Source organism: Vanessa cardui, chromosome 19, assembly GCF_905220365.1.
Source record: "Vanessa cardui chromosome 19, ilVanCard2.1, whole genome shotgun sequence".
In the NCBI taxonomy this organism is placed as follows: Eukaryota; Metazoa; Arthropoda; class Insecta; order Lepidoptera; family Nymphalidae; genus Vanessa; species Vanessa cardui.
Genome location: NC_061141.1, coordinates 6,746,425 through 6,760,737, shown reverse-complemented (window position 1 = coordinate 6,760,737; position 14,313 = coordinate 6,746,425). Strand labels below are relative to the sequence as shown.

Here is a 14,313-nt window from a genome sequence, read left to right as displayed (position 1 = left end):
GCAAGTGCTTAATATTGACACTGCTGTCTTCGATACTTGTTTAAATTGTACTTATAGTGTATTATATTCGTATAAAATATAAATGTACCGCTAGATAATGTGCCAATTTTATACGTTTTATGTACCAATTTGATTAAAATAATAGTATTTAAATATATAATTATGCGACAATTTGTATTAACGAAATTGTTAATAGTCATTAAAAGTGAAGTTTTAAAAATCAATTTGAATATTGTAACGATGTTTAAAAAAAAACATGCAAGATACAATACTCTGATAAATGTTTATTTTCACAATTCTAGCCTAAGTTAGCACTTCATTTTCTAAGATATATCTTCGCATGGTCTCCCAGTTGATTTCTGCCCGGGCAATTTGTGTCCATTTAACGAATAGTCATTCTATTACTGATTGATCTCGAAAGGGTAACGAGCGGTTAATTTCCAAAAAATAAAACTATATACATGCGACTGGCACACTTAGGAAGCGTTTTTTTTATGATACAGGGCGTCAATTTTACTAACATATTGTCACTTTATCGCGATCCTAATTTTATCATTGCGGTTCATTCCATTTCTATTCTAATAACACAACGATCCAGGTGCGATTTGGTCGAAGTCTGATCGGAATGTAATCAGGATCGTTTGATAGCCGATATATTAGATTTGATCCTCAGTCGAGATTTAGCTGATGTATATTTTCGTAAGGAATAGTCGAAGTTGACCCGGATTTATTCGGGATCGTTTGTCATAGGTATTATATGTTAGTAGAATCTATTATGCCTCGTCGATAGATCTGCCACCTGTAAGAAACGATTTGTTTCTTGAATTGTGTACTCGCTACTCGTTGATAACTAACTATAATGATAACTACTTGTAAAACTTTTAATGCATATTGTAAAGCAACCGAGTTAGATGGCATTTAATTTGAGTCTGATATGCCTTAAAATAATGACGATTCTTCACTGCAATCAATGAATAATAATTCAAAGTTTGTTTTCTAGAAAATAGTGTCCGGGAGGAAAATGTAACTGCGATATTTACTATATATATGATTAGTATATTTATTCTATGTATTAAATTAATTTGCTTTAAAATAGCATCCATTCCATTTAAGAATATAGGGTAAGGTTTTATACTTACTAATATTATAATTATATTTTATATTTAACGTAAGCTGATCTTTATAGGTGTGTAGTTAATTGAAAAGCTTTTGTGTTAAACAAATTATGAAAAAAAGCATCATCGATCTCAGAGTTTGATGTTCAAAAGATGCCTATTACTGTATTGATCTCGATTTATTTCATGTGTAATTATTGTTACATTAAAACAAAACAATTGTTTCAAGTCAGGCAGCTAGATACATTGTATTTATAATAATTTAAGAAAATAACATGTAAAATCGAAGAACGTTCTCGTTTTAAACTTGCGATGTAAGAAATACCTATTTTAAGTATAATTAAGTTATGAGATTACATTTTTAAATAATAAATTGTTACAAGTCCTTGTTTTATTTTCGCTTTTTTGTTAATATAACCTTTTTAGACAACATTAATATTAACTTAACATATTTAATTAATATGAAAAAAATCGACCATACAATTTATTTTTATTTTTAAATAAATTATAAATCATAAGAAGGATTTATATTATTAATTGAGAATATTAAGATAGAAATTGAACCCTTTATTCCTTTATCTTGAACTGAATGATTTAACTGAACAGATAAAAACCTTTCAGGAATCGCTTTATTCGTTTTGAGCCCGTGATGTCACACACAGACAACATAAGACACACATTGGATTATTTAAAGAGATAAAATTTTTTTTACAATTTTTCCAGGGAATAATAACACCAAGAAATGCATGCATTCAGGAAATTAATAATACTCACTAGTAAAAAGGTTTTGATAAGTTCTTATATATGTATGTACAAAATTAAGCCAAAACCCATTGATCATACATCATCATTGCAAGCCGCAAATACGTATATATAAAACAGAATTTTGTATTGTTCTGCTCCGATTAGAAGGGGATTTGAACTAGAGTAATAGTAGGTACAACATCTTAGCTCATAAGATTGGCGCATTGGTGTGATCTTAGGAGTAGGTAATATTTTGCGCCAATGTATATGAGGCTTAAAATACCACTTACCATTCGGCCCATTTGCTCGTCGGCCTACATTTTGTAAAAGAAGTCAATCCTCAGGATAGACAGGCCTTTCTAAAATGACAAGTCCTTGTCAGATTTAAGATTGTCGAAAAATTACATTATCATTTGACTGAATGCGGAAAAAGCCAACTAACTTCGTTATAGTCTCGTTAACAACATTTATTTATTGTGGGCATCACATTTTTAGAAAATATATTCTGTACAATCAACACAAATTCAAATGTATGAATTTACTAAATTCGACACTCCAAATATCGACTCCGTGGCGCAACGGTAGCGCGTCTGACTCCAGATCAGAAGGTTGCGTGTTCAAATCACGTCGGGGTCAAACGATATATTTTTATTATTTTATATGAAACCAATAGTTTGCTTTGAATTTAGATAAAAAAACATTATTACCATAAGGTATAAAGGAAATCGCATAATATAAACACGGTGTACGATTTTACGAATTTTTATTTTATAAGTTCACATTTAAACATTTTGGGCTTTTTTCATACAAACTCTTCATAAGTAACATTCTTATGACTTTTCTTACGATCAACCTTATTAGGTACCCTATTTTTTATAAGATAATAGAAATAAATTATTTATACCGTATTTAATAACTTTAATTTGAAGACTAATCAACATCTTCAAAATGAATTAATTACATAATAAAGGATAATTTTTTCTCGTTTCATTTATTTTAACAAGATATTTTATTAGTCTGCCAAAGCCGCCAGTCCTGTTTGAACACTTTAACATTCAAATGTTAAGAGAAATCGTTGGCACAAATAAAAGCCATTTATCTAATAATTCAAGTGATAACAGTTTTGAATCTTTATACAAAGTTTATTTTAAGTGCAAATAATTCACTACAAGGCAATAACGGCAAGTTAAAGAAAATTACACTTATGTAATAGACAATAAGATTTAATTGGTGTTATCTTTGTACAACCATTCAGCGATGATGAACGTTATATTTAAAGGACTATTCTATTTTACTAGCTACATTAGAAATCACACAAAAATAAAGTTAGGTTCTTTATTGCACGAACACAATAAAAATTATATGTATATACAATTATTATAACAAAAGATTTCATTTAACGACCAAATTTTCGGATAATTATAAAAATATGCATATTGAATATATATTATTTTTATACATATATTTTCTCGAACTATAAACTGTTTTTACAATCACTGTATTTTAATAAAATATTTAAAGACTTTTGGAATATAAATTTCACAGGATATCTATTTTGTTATATTTTTTTATATTGATAAAAAGATGCAAATAAATAATCATTATTTTTAGTTTGGTTAAGCAAATTTGGAAATTATAAATAACTTATATACATTAAATGTCAAGATGTGAAAAAATATGATATATTTAAAACAAATTCAAAAATAAATGAAGCAATCAATTTATTTGCAAACACGAACATACAAATTCATTGTTACATTTTTAAACAAGACTTTTATATCAACAAAGTAATTTGTGCGTATACACAATTTGAATGGGGCCCGTGGGTAGGACTAGGGCTCTACATATAACAATTTTATATGACTTATAGTATATCATTAGGAATTATTACAAACAAAATTTGCATTAAAAGAAAACAATTTATTTTAAAAGGGTTAGACGAAAATTTTTGTATTATTAATCAATAATTATTATACAATTAACAAACATTTAATAAATACGTTAAATCAAAATTTTTATTTGTCATAAATTTCGAGAGCTTATTTTTGTCTGTATGTCTAATGACCTCAGCGATCAACAAAACTTGTACACATTTAGATTTATTTCTTATCGCATATCGAGACAAGTTGTAATATCCAATTACTTTTTTGAAACTATATTAAATATTTTATAGCTAATTATTTTATTTATTCTCTGTGCAACAACTATATCTTAAACAAGTAGGCAACGAATGAATTTTAAAATCTCACGTTTTACACCAAAATATATAATTTTAAAATGAAATGTTTTTAATTAATTTCAAGCATCATCCGATCTAATTCTATACTGTGTCCTTGAAACACTGTTTCTACATTTAGCTAGTATGAAACGAGACCAGAAGTCGTATTACGTATTTCTAATAACACAATTTAGATCCGGACTTAATAATAAATTATTACTATAAAGATCTACAAACTAACCCTCTGAAAAATTATCAATATGAGTACGCACGTCCGTGCATATGTTAAAAGCCAATCTCGGCTTATCACAGTTCAATCGTAGTCGTAATCGTAATCGTGAAATTTATATTTAACTATTTGGTAATAATGAGAGATCTTTTACGATACATATTATCTTGTTTATTTTTCAACTGGGGACAATACATGCGGTTTCATATTGGAAGGTAATATTTCCATACGAAACCACATCGTGAAAATTTTCTGTAAAAAACGTTAAAATAAAGAAAGACTTCTGATAAAACTGGACGCAGTTTCGGAAACCAAACAGTAAAACGTTTTTTTAATACTAACTTAAAATAAAATGAGCCATTTGTAGGGCAAAATTAATATGCCTACAAAAGCTAAAGCGACCGCCACTTTTAAGAGTAATCTGTAACACGCATGCAACATTTACGACATTTTGACCAAAATTAGTTAGTTATTATTTCCGTAACTACGTCCAAAATTAAGAGAAGAAAAACCGATTCGATGCGCCTTTCGAAGCAAAGCGCCTTTCCCAGATATCAAACGGATATATCTGTCGAAATCAATTCTCTTCACAATCTTAAAGTTACGCCTTCGACGCTACGAGCTCGCACCGCAATCGCTTCACGTCGCGCCTGCACACGATGCCGAGGGGGCGTCACATTTTCACATGTTTTGCCAGGTGGTGGTGACCAGCATGTTCGTGTCGAGTCCTCGCGCGATCCTCTCGTGTATGCCGTGGCTCAGCCACAGCATGCGGAGATGCTCGTAGCGTTCAGGGCAGAGATGGAGCGGATTCCCGCGCCGGAGGCCCTGCAATACCAAATAAATCGTTAGGGGGACGCCAATCTCCGCCACGCCAGCGGGTTTACGGCGCAGCACCTGGTCGGTCTCGCCGTAGGTGTCGAGGTAGGGCGCCGGCAGCATGGCGCCGCGCGCCGGCGCCGCCAGTAGCAGCAGCTCGCACTCGCGCACGCGCAGGAAGGCGCCCGCGCCCGCGCCGCACCACAGCGCGTGCGCCACCACGGCGCCCACCAGCTCCGTGCCGTTGCCGCGCCCGCTCTGTGGACGCAGGGGTCGTGAGCGGCGCTCGCGCTGTGCGTGCGTGCGGGCAAAGCGCGAGCGCCGCGGGTTACCTTGCGTATCTCGACCTGGCAGCAGTAGCTCTGCGAGCACAGGATCTGGCCGCAGACGAGGCACATCGTCGGGTTCTTGCTGTCCTCCCGCTCCGAATTGGGGCACGAGAACTCGGAGACCACGTTCATTAGCTCCGAGAAGTCGTCGGGCAGCGTGATCAGTCGCGGGGGCTCGCTGGGCTCGAGCACTACTTTCGGAGATAGATCGCCGGTGAACCAGTCGGTCGATAGCTCCGCCCAGGCGAGGGCCTTCTTTCTGGCTAGGAGATTGTCGATTAGATCCCTGAACGTGCTCGGCAGGTCGAGGTATCCGCACATCGTCTCCCAGGTATCTCCGCCCACCACGGTCAATTCCGTGGGAGGTTGGATGTCGCTCAAAAAGTGGTAGAAAAGACAGCAACATCTCAGGAAGTTGTGACACTGCTTCTTTATGCATTCCCAGACTTCGTTTGGACTTAATTTTTCAATTTCGAGGTTTCCTCTCCGCAGTTCCTTCATGAATGATAGTAAGTTTTCTAAGTCTGGTTTCCTGGTCGGTTCCGTGCCATCCATGGTTTCGCTGGTGCAGGAACTGACGTCGGTGGCTATCAAGGCTCTGGTCAGTGTCGCTCTGAACGCCTCTAGCGTTATTTGTCTCGCCAAGTGCGTAGGGCGTGCGGGGCCGGATGTTTTGCAGAATAACGAGGGAGCGGTGAGAACTAAGGCGACTAGAGTTCCGAAAACTTGATGTGTAAGGGGGGAAGTTTTTTCCAGAGTGCTCAAAGTGCTCAAGGCGTGGTGGGAGATGTGTTTGGGTGAGGACCAAATCGTCGGGACAACCGCAGCTAGACGTATGAGTGCCTGCAGAGCATCCCGATGTCTCGAAGGCAGGTCGCCGAGAAGGGGTCGGCTCTCAGCTTGGAGGACCGCATCGGTGCTCATGATGGTATAAGATGTGGCTCGGTACAGAGCTGCAACGGACACCATGCCACCAGATTCAGTTAGACCACATATCCCCGGCAGCATCTGTAAATACAAATATCGAATCGTATATTTTACTTCTGTCTTTTATGTATTTGTGGAGTTGCGAGCGAGTATGACCTTGGCGAAGTCCTCGACGAGCATCTTGGTGGTTTCGTTGTAGTCGGGCAGGTCGCCGTCGAAGTGCGTGAGGAACTCGGCGGGCAGGAGGTTCTCGGCGTGCGTGGACACGTAAACCTCGGTCTCGTCGGCAGACTCGTCCTCCATGTCGGACGACACGGCGCCCACGCTGCGCGCGCGCGCCGTGCAGTGCATATCCTCGCAGTACTCCGTGCACAGGTGCACAGACTCCGAGCACACCTGCGCAGAGTCGGATTTAAAGGTCTGGAGGCCCCCGGGCCACAAAGCAGTGGGGGCCCTAGACAAACAGAAGCGTGAACAACCTAATTAATAATTATATTATCATGACGATTTCTGCTATTCTTTGGTGGTACTCCTACCTGGTGCTTAAGTTTGAGGATGAGCTCGGAGGCGTCGCTGAACACGTGCTCGCACAGCGGCGGCGGCGGCCGAGCGGGCAGCGCCGGCGCCGGCAGCAGCGGAAGCGCCGTGTTGCACAGCCTCTCGCACAGGGGGCACAGGTACTCCTTCTTCTCCACGTCGAACGCGGCCGGCTGGCGGATGCGATACGGCCTGCGGCGAAAAGTACTTTAAAATAGGTAACAACTAATGCATACGGAACATCAGGTATCGTTTAATCGAATAACCCCCAGTTTCCGTTTGCATACGGTAAATAGAACGTTTTTGGGCAATGGTATACGCATATATAATAAGATACCGGAAAATATAATCAATTTACCATTTTCAAAATTTAAAAATATTATTAAGACTAAATCAATAAATAAATCATACTATTCATTAAAAGAGTACTTTTTAGAGTGAAACGCCTGGAGTTAGGCTCGGGTTCCATCATAGGACGCTAATCACTGTCAATAACAGCATTGTAAATGTGTTTATTTGAAAAGAGCAACTATGCGAGTTTCTTGCCGTTTCTTCTCGCTAGAAGCTGCTTTCCGAAACGGTGGTAGTATTTGATTATTGACGATTCAAAAACGCTTCATTGTGAATTTTACTTGAATAAAATTGATTTGATTTGATTTGAATAGCACGTCAAGGCGGGCGCGCGGGCGCACTCACCGCAGCTTCTCCTTGTCGAGCACGCCGTCGACGTACTTGCGCCAGCAGCGCGCGTGCAGCGCGTGGCCGCAGCACGACACGTGCGGCTGCGCGCCCAGGCCGGCGGGCGGCCACGCGCTGCGCCACGCCGCGTCCGCGCCGCCCGCGCCCGCGCCCCTGCGGTTGAGCACGCTCGAGTGCTGCGCGAACGCCACCAGCACCAGCGGCTCCGACATGGCCTCCACGCGCGCCTGCACAACGCTCGTTCGATATAGTATACAGGCGAGAAACCGATACGATAAACCTGCTTCCTTAGTTATGTGTATGAATATTGTTTGGAGGTATAGAGGCCTTGGTTGAAATCGAAAAGGTATACTTGCCCTTTACCAATCAAAGAGGGAGTAAAGATAAACAAATCTTAGTTTTAAGTATTCTATGGTTATAATTTTTTAATATGTCGGATATATGGTAATATATCGAATAAAAATTGATTAATATATATTTTTAATAAAATACTATTTCGAGGTTGCAAGTCTATAAGTACATTTGATATAACAATATAAGTTTATTTTAAAATCAAGCCAGAGTCCGATTTAAAGGTCTGGAGGCCCCCGGACCACAAAGCCCTAGACAAACAGAAGCGTGAACAACCTTATAATTATATTATTATGAATTAATTACTTTTTATTTCAATCAGTAAGCTATGATTTATTTACTTGTATCGGTAACTTTTAAAATATTAAATAATAACATTATTATAATTTGACTATCTAATATCTCGGTATTTGTTAACTTGCTGAAAACTGTAGCCCCACTAATGTAGAGGCCCCAGGGCATTTGCCACGGTTGCCCTCCCCTAAATACGGCCCTGAATCAAGCTAACGAGCGCGCCCATGCTTACTTGCTCCTGGCACATGATGCACACGCGCGGCGGCTCGCTGACGCCGCCGCCCCACACGCCGAGCGCCGCCCCGCGGTACAGCGGTAGCAGGTCCTGCTTTTCCTCTTCCTCTGTGACCTTAAATTGTATAAGCAGTTGGAATATTTAGGCATACCCACAGTATAAAGTTTCCTGTATACTTAAATTACGAATTAATTTTTTTAAGTATTATTTGTCTGACAAAATCGAACATCTTCTTTATAATCTGCTATCATATCAAATACAATAAAAATTTAAATAGTTGTTCTCATGAATTTTCAGAGACAAATTATAAGACTATGAAATAGTTTGTTATTTGCAGTTATTTAAAATTCCCTCTTAAAACTAGAATACATAAGCCTCTCTTTCTTTTATAACTCCAAAATTTTAACAATTTGTAATAAGCACGTTAATAACAATCGAATCACCTCAGTCGTGGTTTCCTGGAAGAGTGTGGCGTTGTTGGATATGAACTTATTCATCTGAGCCTTCATCTGCGCCATCAGCTTGACGCGGCGCTCGGCGGCTAGCTTCGCACGACGCGCCTTCTCGGCATCTAAATTAAATAATATATAACAATAAATAAATTTATCGCATCGACGAGTCGATCAGTCTCGAGCCATACCCGCGGTTTCGTCGGACGGAGGCTTCTCCTCCTGGTCGGTTTCCATGCTTTCGATGTCTCTCAGGTTCTCGTCGCCCTGCCCCAGCAGAGACCTGGAACGATATCACGAGTCAGCGGGAGCTCGGTCGGAGCAGGGTGGCGCCGAGCGAGGCGTGGGGGGGGGGGGGGGGGCGCACCGCATGCGGTGTAGCAGCCAGCGCGCGAGGGCGCGGTGCGCGTCGACGCGCGGGCTGGCGGCGAGGCGCTGCAGCAGCGCCAGCAGGCCGCTGCGCGCCGCGCTCTCCGCGAAGGCCAGGAACTCGTAGTGGCCGCTCTCCTCGTCGCGCAGCGCGTAGCCGATCAGGTGCAGCGCCTGCGGTGCGGACGATCCTCATTAGTTGCTTTCAAATCAAATCAAATCAAATCAATTTTATTCAAGTAAACTTCACAATGAATCAAAATATCAGGTGTTTGCAGTAACCCGCGTAAATTCTGGTCCTTTGTAAAGACTACGCGTGGAACATCTTCAAATATTCCCAGTAAAATGAAAATGTCGGGCAGTCCTGTTATAGCTGAAACTGGCGGGGATATTTGTAATCTCTTCAAACAAAAATTTTCATATGTTTATTCTGAAAATATACTTAAAACAAATCAAATTCAAACATTTAAACAGCAGGACTCTTATCACCAGTTCTCTTTAAGCTCTATAAAATTTAACGAACGTACCATTTACAATATTCTAAAGAATATCGACCCTCATAAAGGGGCTGGGCCTGATGGGATCCCTTCTCTTTTCATTAAAAGAACATATAAGAATTTAACGTTGCCATTAAAAATAATCTTTGAAACATCCTTCGAAACCGGTAAATTTCCATCGGCTTGGAAAATTGCTAATGTTATACCGATATTTAAAAAAGGAGATAAAGATCTCGTTGATAATTATAGACCAGTGTCTATTTTGAATCACTTTGCAAAAGCATTTGAACGTATTATATGTGATGTCTTATCGAAATATAGCAGTAAAATTATCACAACAAAACAACACGGATTCTGTAGGGGTAGATCTACTTTAAGTAATCTTGTGTGTTACCTTAACGATGTATCAAATTATGTAGATAGCGGAATTCAAGTGGACTCGATCTATACTGACTTCAGCAATGCGTTCGACAAAGTCAATCATCTCTTATTGTTGTTGAAACTAAAAAGATATGGGATTCATGGCAAACTATTACGTTGGTTAGAGTCATATGTTAGTAATAGGCAGCAACAAGTTGTGATTAAGGGATTTAAGTCGCGTCCTTACTTGGCTTGTTCCGGTGTTCCTCAAGGTTCACATTTAGGGCCGATATTATTTATATTATTTATTAATGACATTAGTGATTACATTAAACACAGTGAATACTCTATCTACGCTGATGATATTAAACTATATAGACGTATAGAAACTATGAATGATGTAACTCTTTTGCAGCACGATCTTGATTCTGTGAAACAGTGGTGCAATACTAATGGAATGCTACTTAATGCTGCAAAGTGTCAATTCCTTAAAATAACTAAAAACAGAAACACAGTGCCATCTGCTTATTATATAGCTAATCATAGGCTTGCTGAAGTCGAGGAAATACGGGATTTGGGCATTACTATCGATAAGAAATTACTACTTACAAAACACATAGACAAGACTATTAAAAAAGCATGGCAGATAATTGGTTTCATTAAAAGAACTTGTCGCCATTTTAAAAATATTCGTGCTATCGTGGTTTTATATTGCGCATTGGTTCGTAGCATTATCGAGTATGTATCACCAGTGTGGAACCCAAGTTATAAAACTCATATTAACCGTGTGGAAAGGCTGCAGAAAAACTTCACCAAATTTTTAGCGTATAAGGATAACAGTTGTCCATATCTTGCAGATTACATAAGACGTCTGAAGCATTTTAAAATGGATTCATTGCAGAAGCGCCGCTCCATTAACGACTTATTATTTCTGCATAAACTAATAAACGGTGAAATACAATCGCCAGAGCTTATATCTAATATTAATCTGTATGTCCCACGTAATATACCCCGACACCCCATCAAAAATACGTTCGCTATACCAAGACACCGTACGAATACAGGAAAATTTTCTCCTATTACTCGATGCATCAGAACTTACAATTCTATAAACAGATATGACATCGATATCCACCACCAAAATTTATTTAGTTTTAAAAAATCCTTATTATACGCTGCAAGTGAGTAGTATGTTAGTATGTTTTTATTATACTTTTATTTTTATTTTTTTGAAAAAATCTTATTAGTCTATGTTGGTTCTAGTTTAAGTTTTTAATATTATATAAATTTTTAATATTATATAAGTTTTTAATAGTATTTAAGTTTTAATATTACTTAAGAGTGTAATACTTTGTATTTAATTTAACAGTGCTGTAAATGCCTGTAGTGGTGTAGCACACTGCACTGGTCCGTGTACTTTTATTATATATGTGTTATTGTGAATATGCCGATGGCGTTTCAAATAAATAAATAAATAAATAAATGAAGCGTTTTTGAATCGTCAATAATCAAATACTACCACCGTTTCGGAAAGCAGCTTCTAGCGAGAAGAAACGGCAAGAAACTCGCATAGTTGCTCTTTTGAAATAAACACATTTACAATGCTGTTATTGACAGTGCTTAGCGTCCTATGATGGAACCCGAGCCTAACTCCAGGCGTTTCTCTCTAAAAAGTACTCTTTTAATGAATAGTATCATTTATTTATTAATTTAGTCTTAATAATATTTTTTAATTTTGAAAATGGTAAATTGATTATATTTTCCGGTATCTTATTATATATGCGTATACCATTGCCCAAAAACGTTCTATTTACCGTATGCAAACGGAAACTGGGGGTTACAAGTTTATTCTTATTTCTTGTATTAATAGTATGTACATCAGCATTGATAGAATAATTTTTAATATTCTTTTGTATAAAGATTATATTATCATAAATATATTGTGAAACAGCCGTTAATACACCTATTTCTTTAAATTTTTCGCGTAATGATGTCCTGGAGCTAATATTGTAAATATATCGGGACAGCTCTTTTCTGTAGAATAAAAACAACTTCAATCTCTGCTGCATTACCCCATAAAAACATTCTGTGAAATACTGTGACAATACTGTGAAAATTACTTTCGATTTTATAGGGCGATGCATGAGGGGTATCTTTGGAGAGGACCGCGAGGAAATTCTTTCGCTGTGTTCGTCTGGTACGTAGCCTACGTCGAAACGCCTGGATGGTCACCTTGTGCACTTGGGGCTCGGAGAAGGACCTGGCCCGCAGGTCGAGGGCCCTCTCCAGCACGCAGCGCAGCACGTGCAGCGCGGCGTCGCTCTGCAGCAGGTTGGCGAGCAGGCGGAAGGGCGCCGACAGCTTGGGCAGCGACGGAGGCGGGCAGCATTCCGGGAGACCTGAATTTCACAAATAATCGTATTTTAACATCTACAAAAATATTGGCATGATTATTTTTTTAAGGTATTTAAGAACTTCCATGGTACGTTTTTTAAATTAACTATAGTTTGTTCGCGTTAAGAATGCAGTGAGTTGTCATTGTTTACCGGTTTTGCTCCGCCCCCTGACCTATCAAATCTTTTTTAACAGCGTTGTGAAGGTGTATGCATATTTGTGTTAAAATTCCAACAAATTATATTTGTTTTAAAGACTTAGTATAATGAATTTAAAAAATACACATTAAAATAAAAAATCGAATCGGGGTATTAATCAACAAAATTCTTAACACTATATACAATCGTTTGCGAATCTTGCAATCGCGATGTAGAAATTTACATATTTTGACATAACGTCATCTAGTAGCTATAGGTTACATTATTACGTGTACAGCTTGAATAAATTAAATATAAATAAATAAATAAACAAAATTTAAATTATAAAAATAAAAATATCAGTTAACAATTAATTAAATGTGAACTTGACTTTGTAATTTGAAAAGATTTGATTGGTCAAAGGGGGCGGAGTCAGGCCGGTAAAGAATGACAACTCACTGCATTCTTAACGCGAACAGACTATAGTGCTTATTATACACATGTGTGTGTCATCACTAATCCTAAATATTCTGTATATATGTTTACTTTTATCTGTGACTCAACTAAAGGCTAACCTCGATAGATATCATCACATCATTATTACCTGCGGCTTTCCGTCTATTCCTCTGTTCTTCTTCGCTTCGAGAAAGTTCTTCGCGAGTGTAATGATAGAAGAACGTGTCATACTCGTCGTAGAGATGGGGCTTTAATTTGTAAACGCCGCGGTTGTTGCCGCCGGTCGGCTTCACAAAGTCTGCCACCTCGTGTATCACAGCTTCAAGACCCGTCTCGTGTAATTGATCTTCGGGGAGTGATCTAGATAAAACATAAACTTGTATGAAGTACGACCTTTTCTTATATATCACCAAGAAAAAATAAGTTGTATAACCATATCTCGAAGTTTCAATTTGAATAGAAAGCAGGTATAAAAATGGTTAAAATTTCAGTCTATAAGAGAAGGTACTCGCTAAATGGATCATTTGCTCAGTAGCATGAATTAAAAAGACAAAATAATTAGGTCAGATTTGACCTAATTATTTTGTCTAGTTTATTTAGTAGAAGTTGGGGAACCCAGTAAAAGTCGTTTTTTTATTTCTAGTACATATTATATAGACCATATGGCGCTGCAATCGGGTCGGTGTCGTCACTTTTCTGTAATTTAATCTGTGGTACATATAGTAGAAAAGCAAGGTTAACAAGAAAGTGACTTCATCATAAGCCCGGCCAATCAGGAGCGTTTTGTGTCACGTGACAAACTTTTGAAAAAATGCAATTTTTTTATTGATTTTTGAATAAATTAAGTATTATTTTCAAGTTTAGTTAGTAAATAACCATTTTTAGACTCAAAATATATATAAGAGCCTATTGTGTTGTAATTAAGTAGACTGTAGAGTTTTGGCAAAATATGTTATTATTACAACAGACCGTGCAAAACATCTTTGCAAGCGGACTTCGCAAAACAGTGAAATAATCAAATACCGATTGAGTTCTGAGTGTGGCATCGGTTTGACGCAGAGCATCTGTATGATTTCCTTCTTGGTGCGATCTTCATTGGTCACCTCTCCTACTCCTGGCATGTAGCGGGAACCGACCACTGTAAAAAAACATAA

The 14,313-nt window shown here is 38.1% G+C and overlaps 1 protein-coding gene and 1 non-coding gene across 2 annotated transcripts in view; one reads left to right on the top strand and one right to left on the bottom strand.

The window, feature by feature from the left end:
• The first annotated feature begins 2,423 nt into the window (after nt 1-2,423).
• On the top strand, nt 2,424-2,495 carry Trnaw-cca. Its single transcript has one exon. It is a non-coding gene; the product is annotated as a tRNA-Trp (tRNA).
• A 110-nt stretch (nt 2,496-2,605) lies between these two features.
• Nucleotides 2,606-14,313, bottom strand: part of LOC124537973 (E3 ubiquitin-protein ligase UBR1) — a 47,150-nt gene continuing 35,442 nt past the window's right edge. Inside the window, exons 17-29 of the mRNA XM_047114974.1 lie at nt 14,183-14,297; nt 13,308-13,519; nt 12,405-12,571; nt 9,314-9,489; nt 9,138-9,229; nt 8,941-9,068; nt 8,495-8,611; nt 7,615-7,844; nt 6,918-7,110; nt 6,538-6,777; nt 5,458-6,462; nt 5,204-5,383; nt 2,606-5,134 (exon numbers count right to left, since the gene is read on the bottom strand). Coding sequence (XP_046970930.1) covers nt 4,988-5,134; nt 5,204-5,383; nt 5,458-6,462; nt 6,538-6,777; nt 6,918-7,110; nt 7,615-7,844; nt 8,495-8,611; nt 8,941-9,068; nt 9,138-9,229; nt 9,314-9,489; nt 12,405-12,571; nt 13,308-13,519; nt 14,183-14,297 — 3,002 coding nt within the window. The 3' untranslated portion in view covers nt 2,606-4,987. The remainder of the gene's footprint in view (nt 5,135-5,203; nt 5,384-5,457; nt 6,463-6,537; nt 6,778-6,917; nt 7,111-7,614; nt 7,845-8,494; nt 8,612-8,940; nt 9,069-9,137; nt 9,230-9,313; nt 9,490-12,404; nt 12,572-13,307; nt 13,520-14,182; nt 14,298-14,313) is intronic.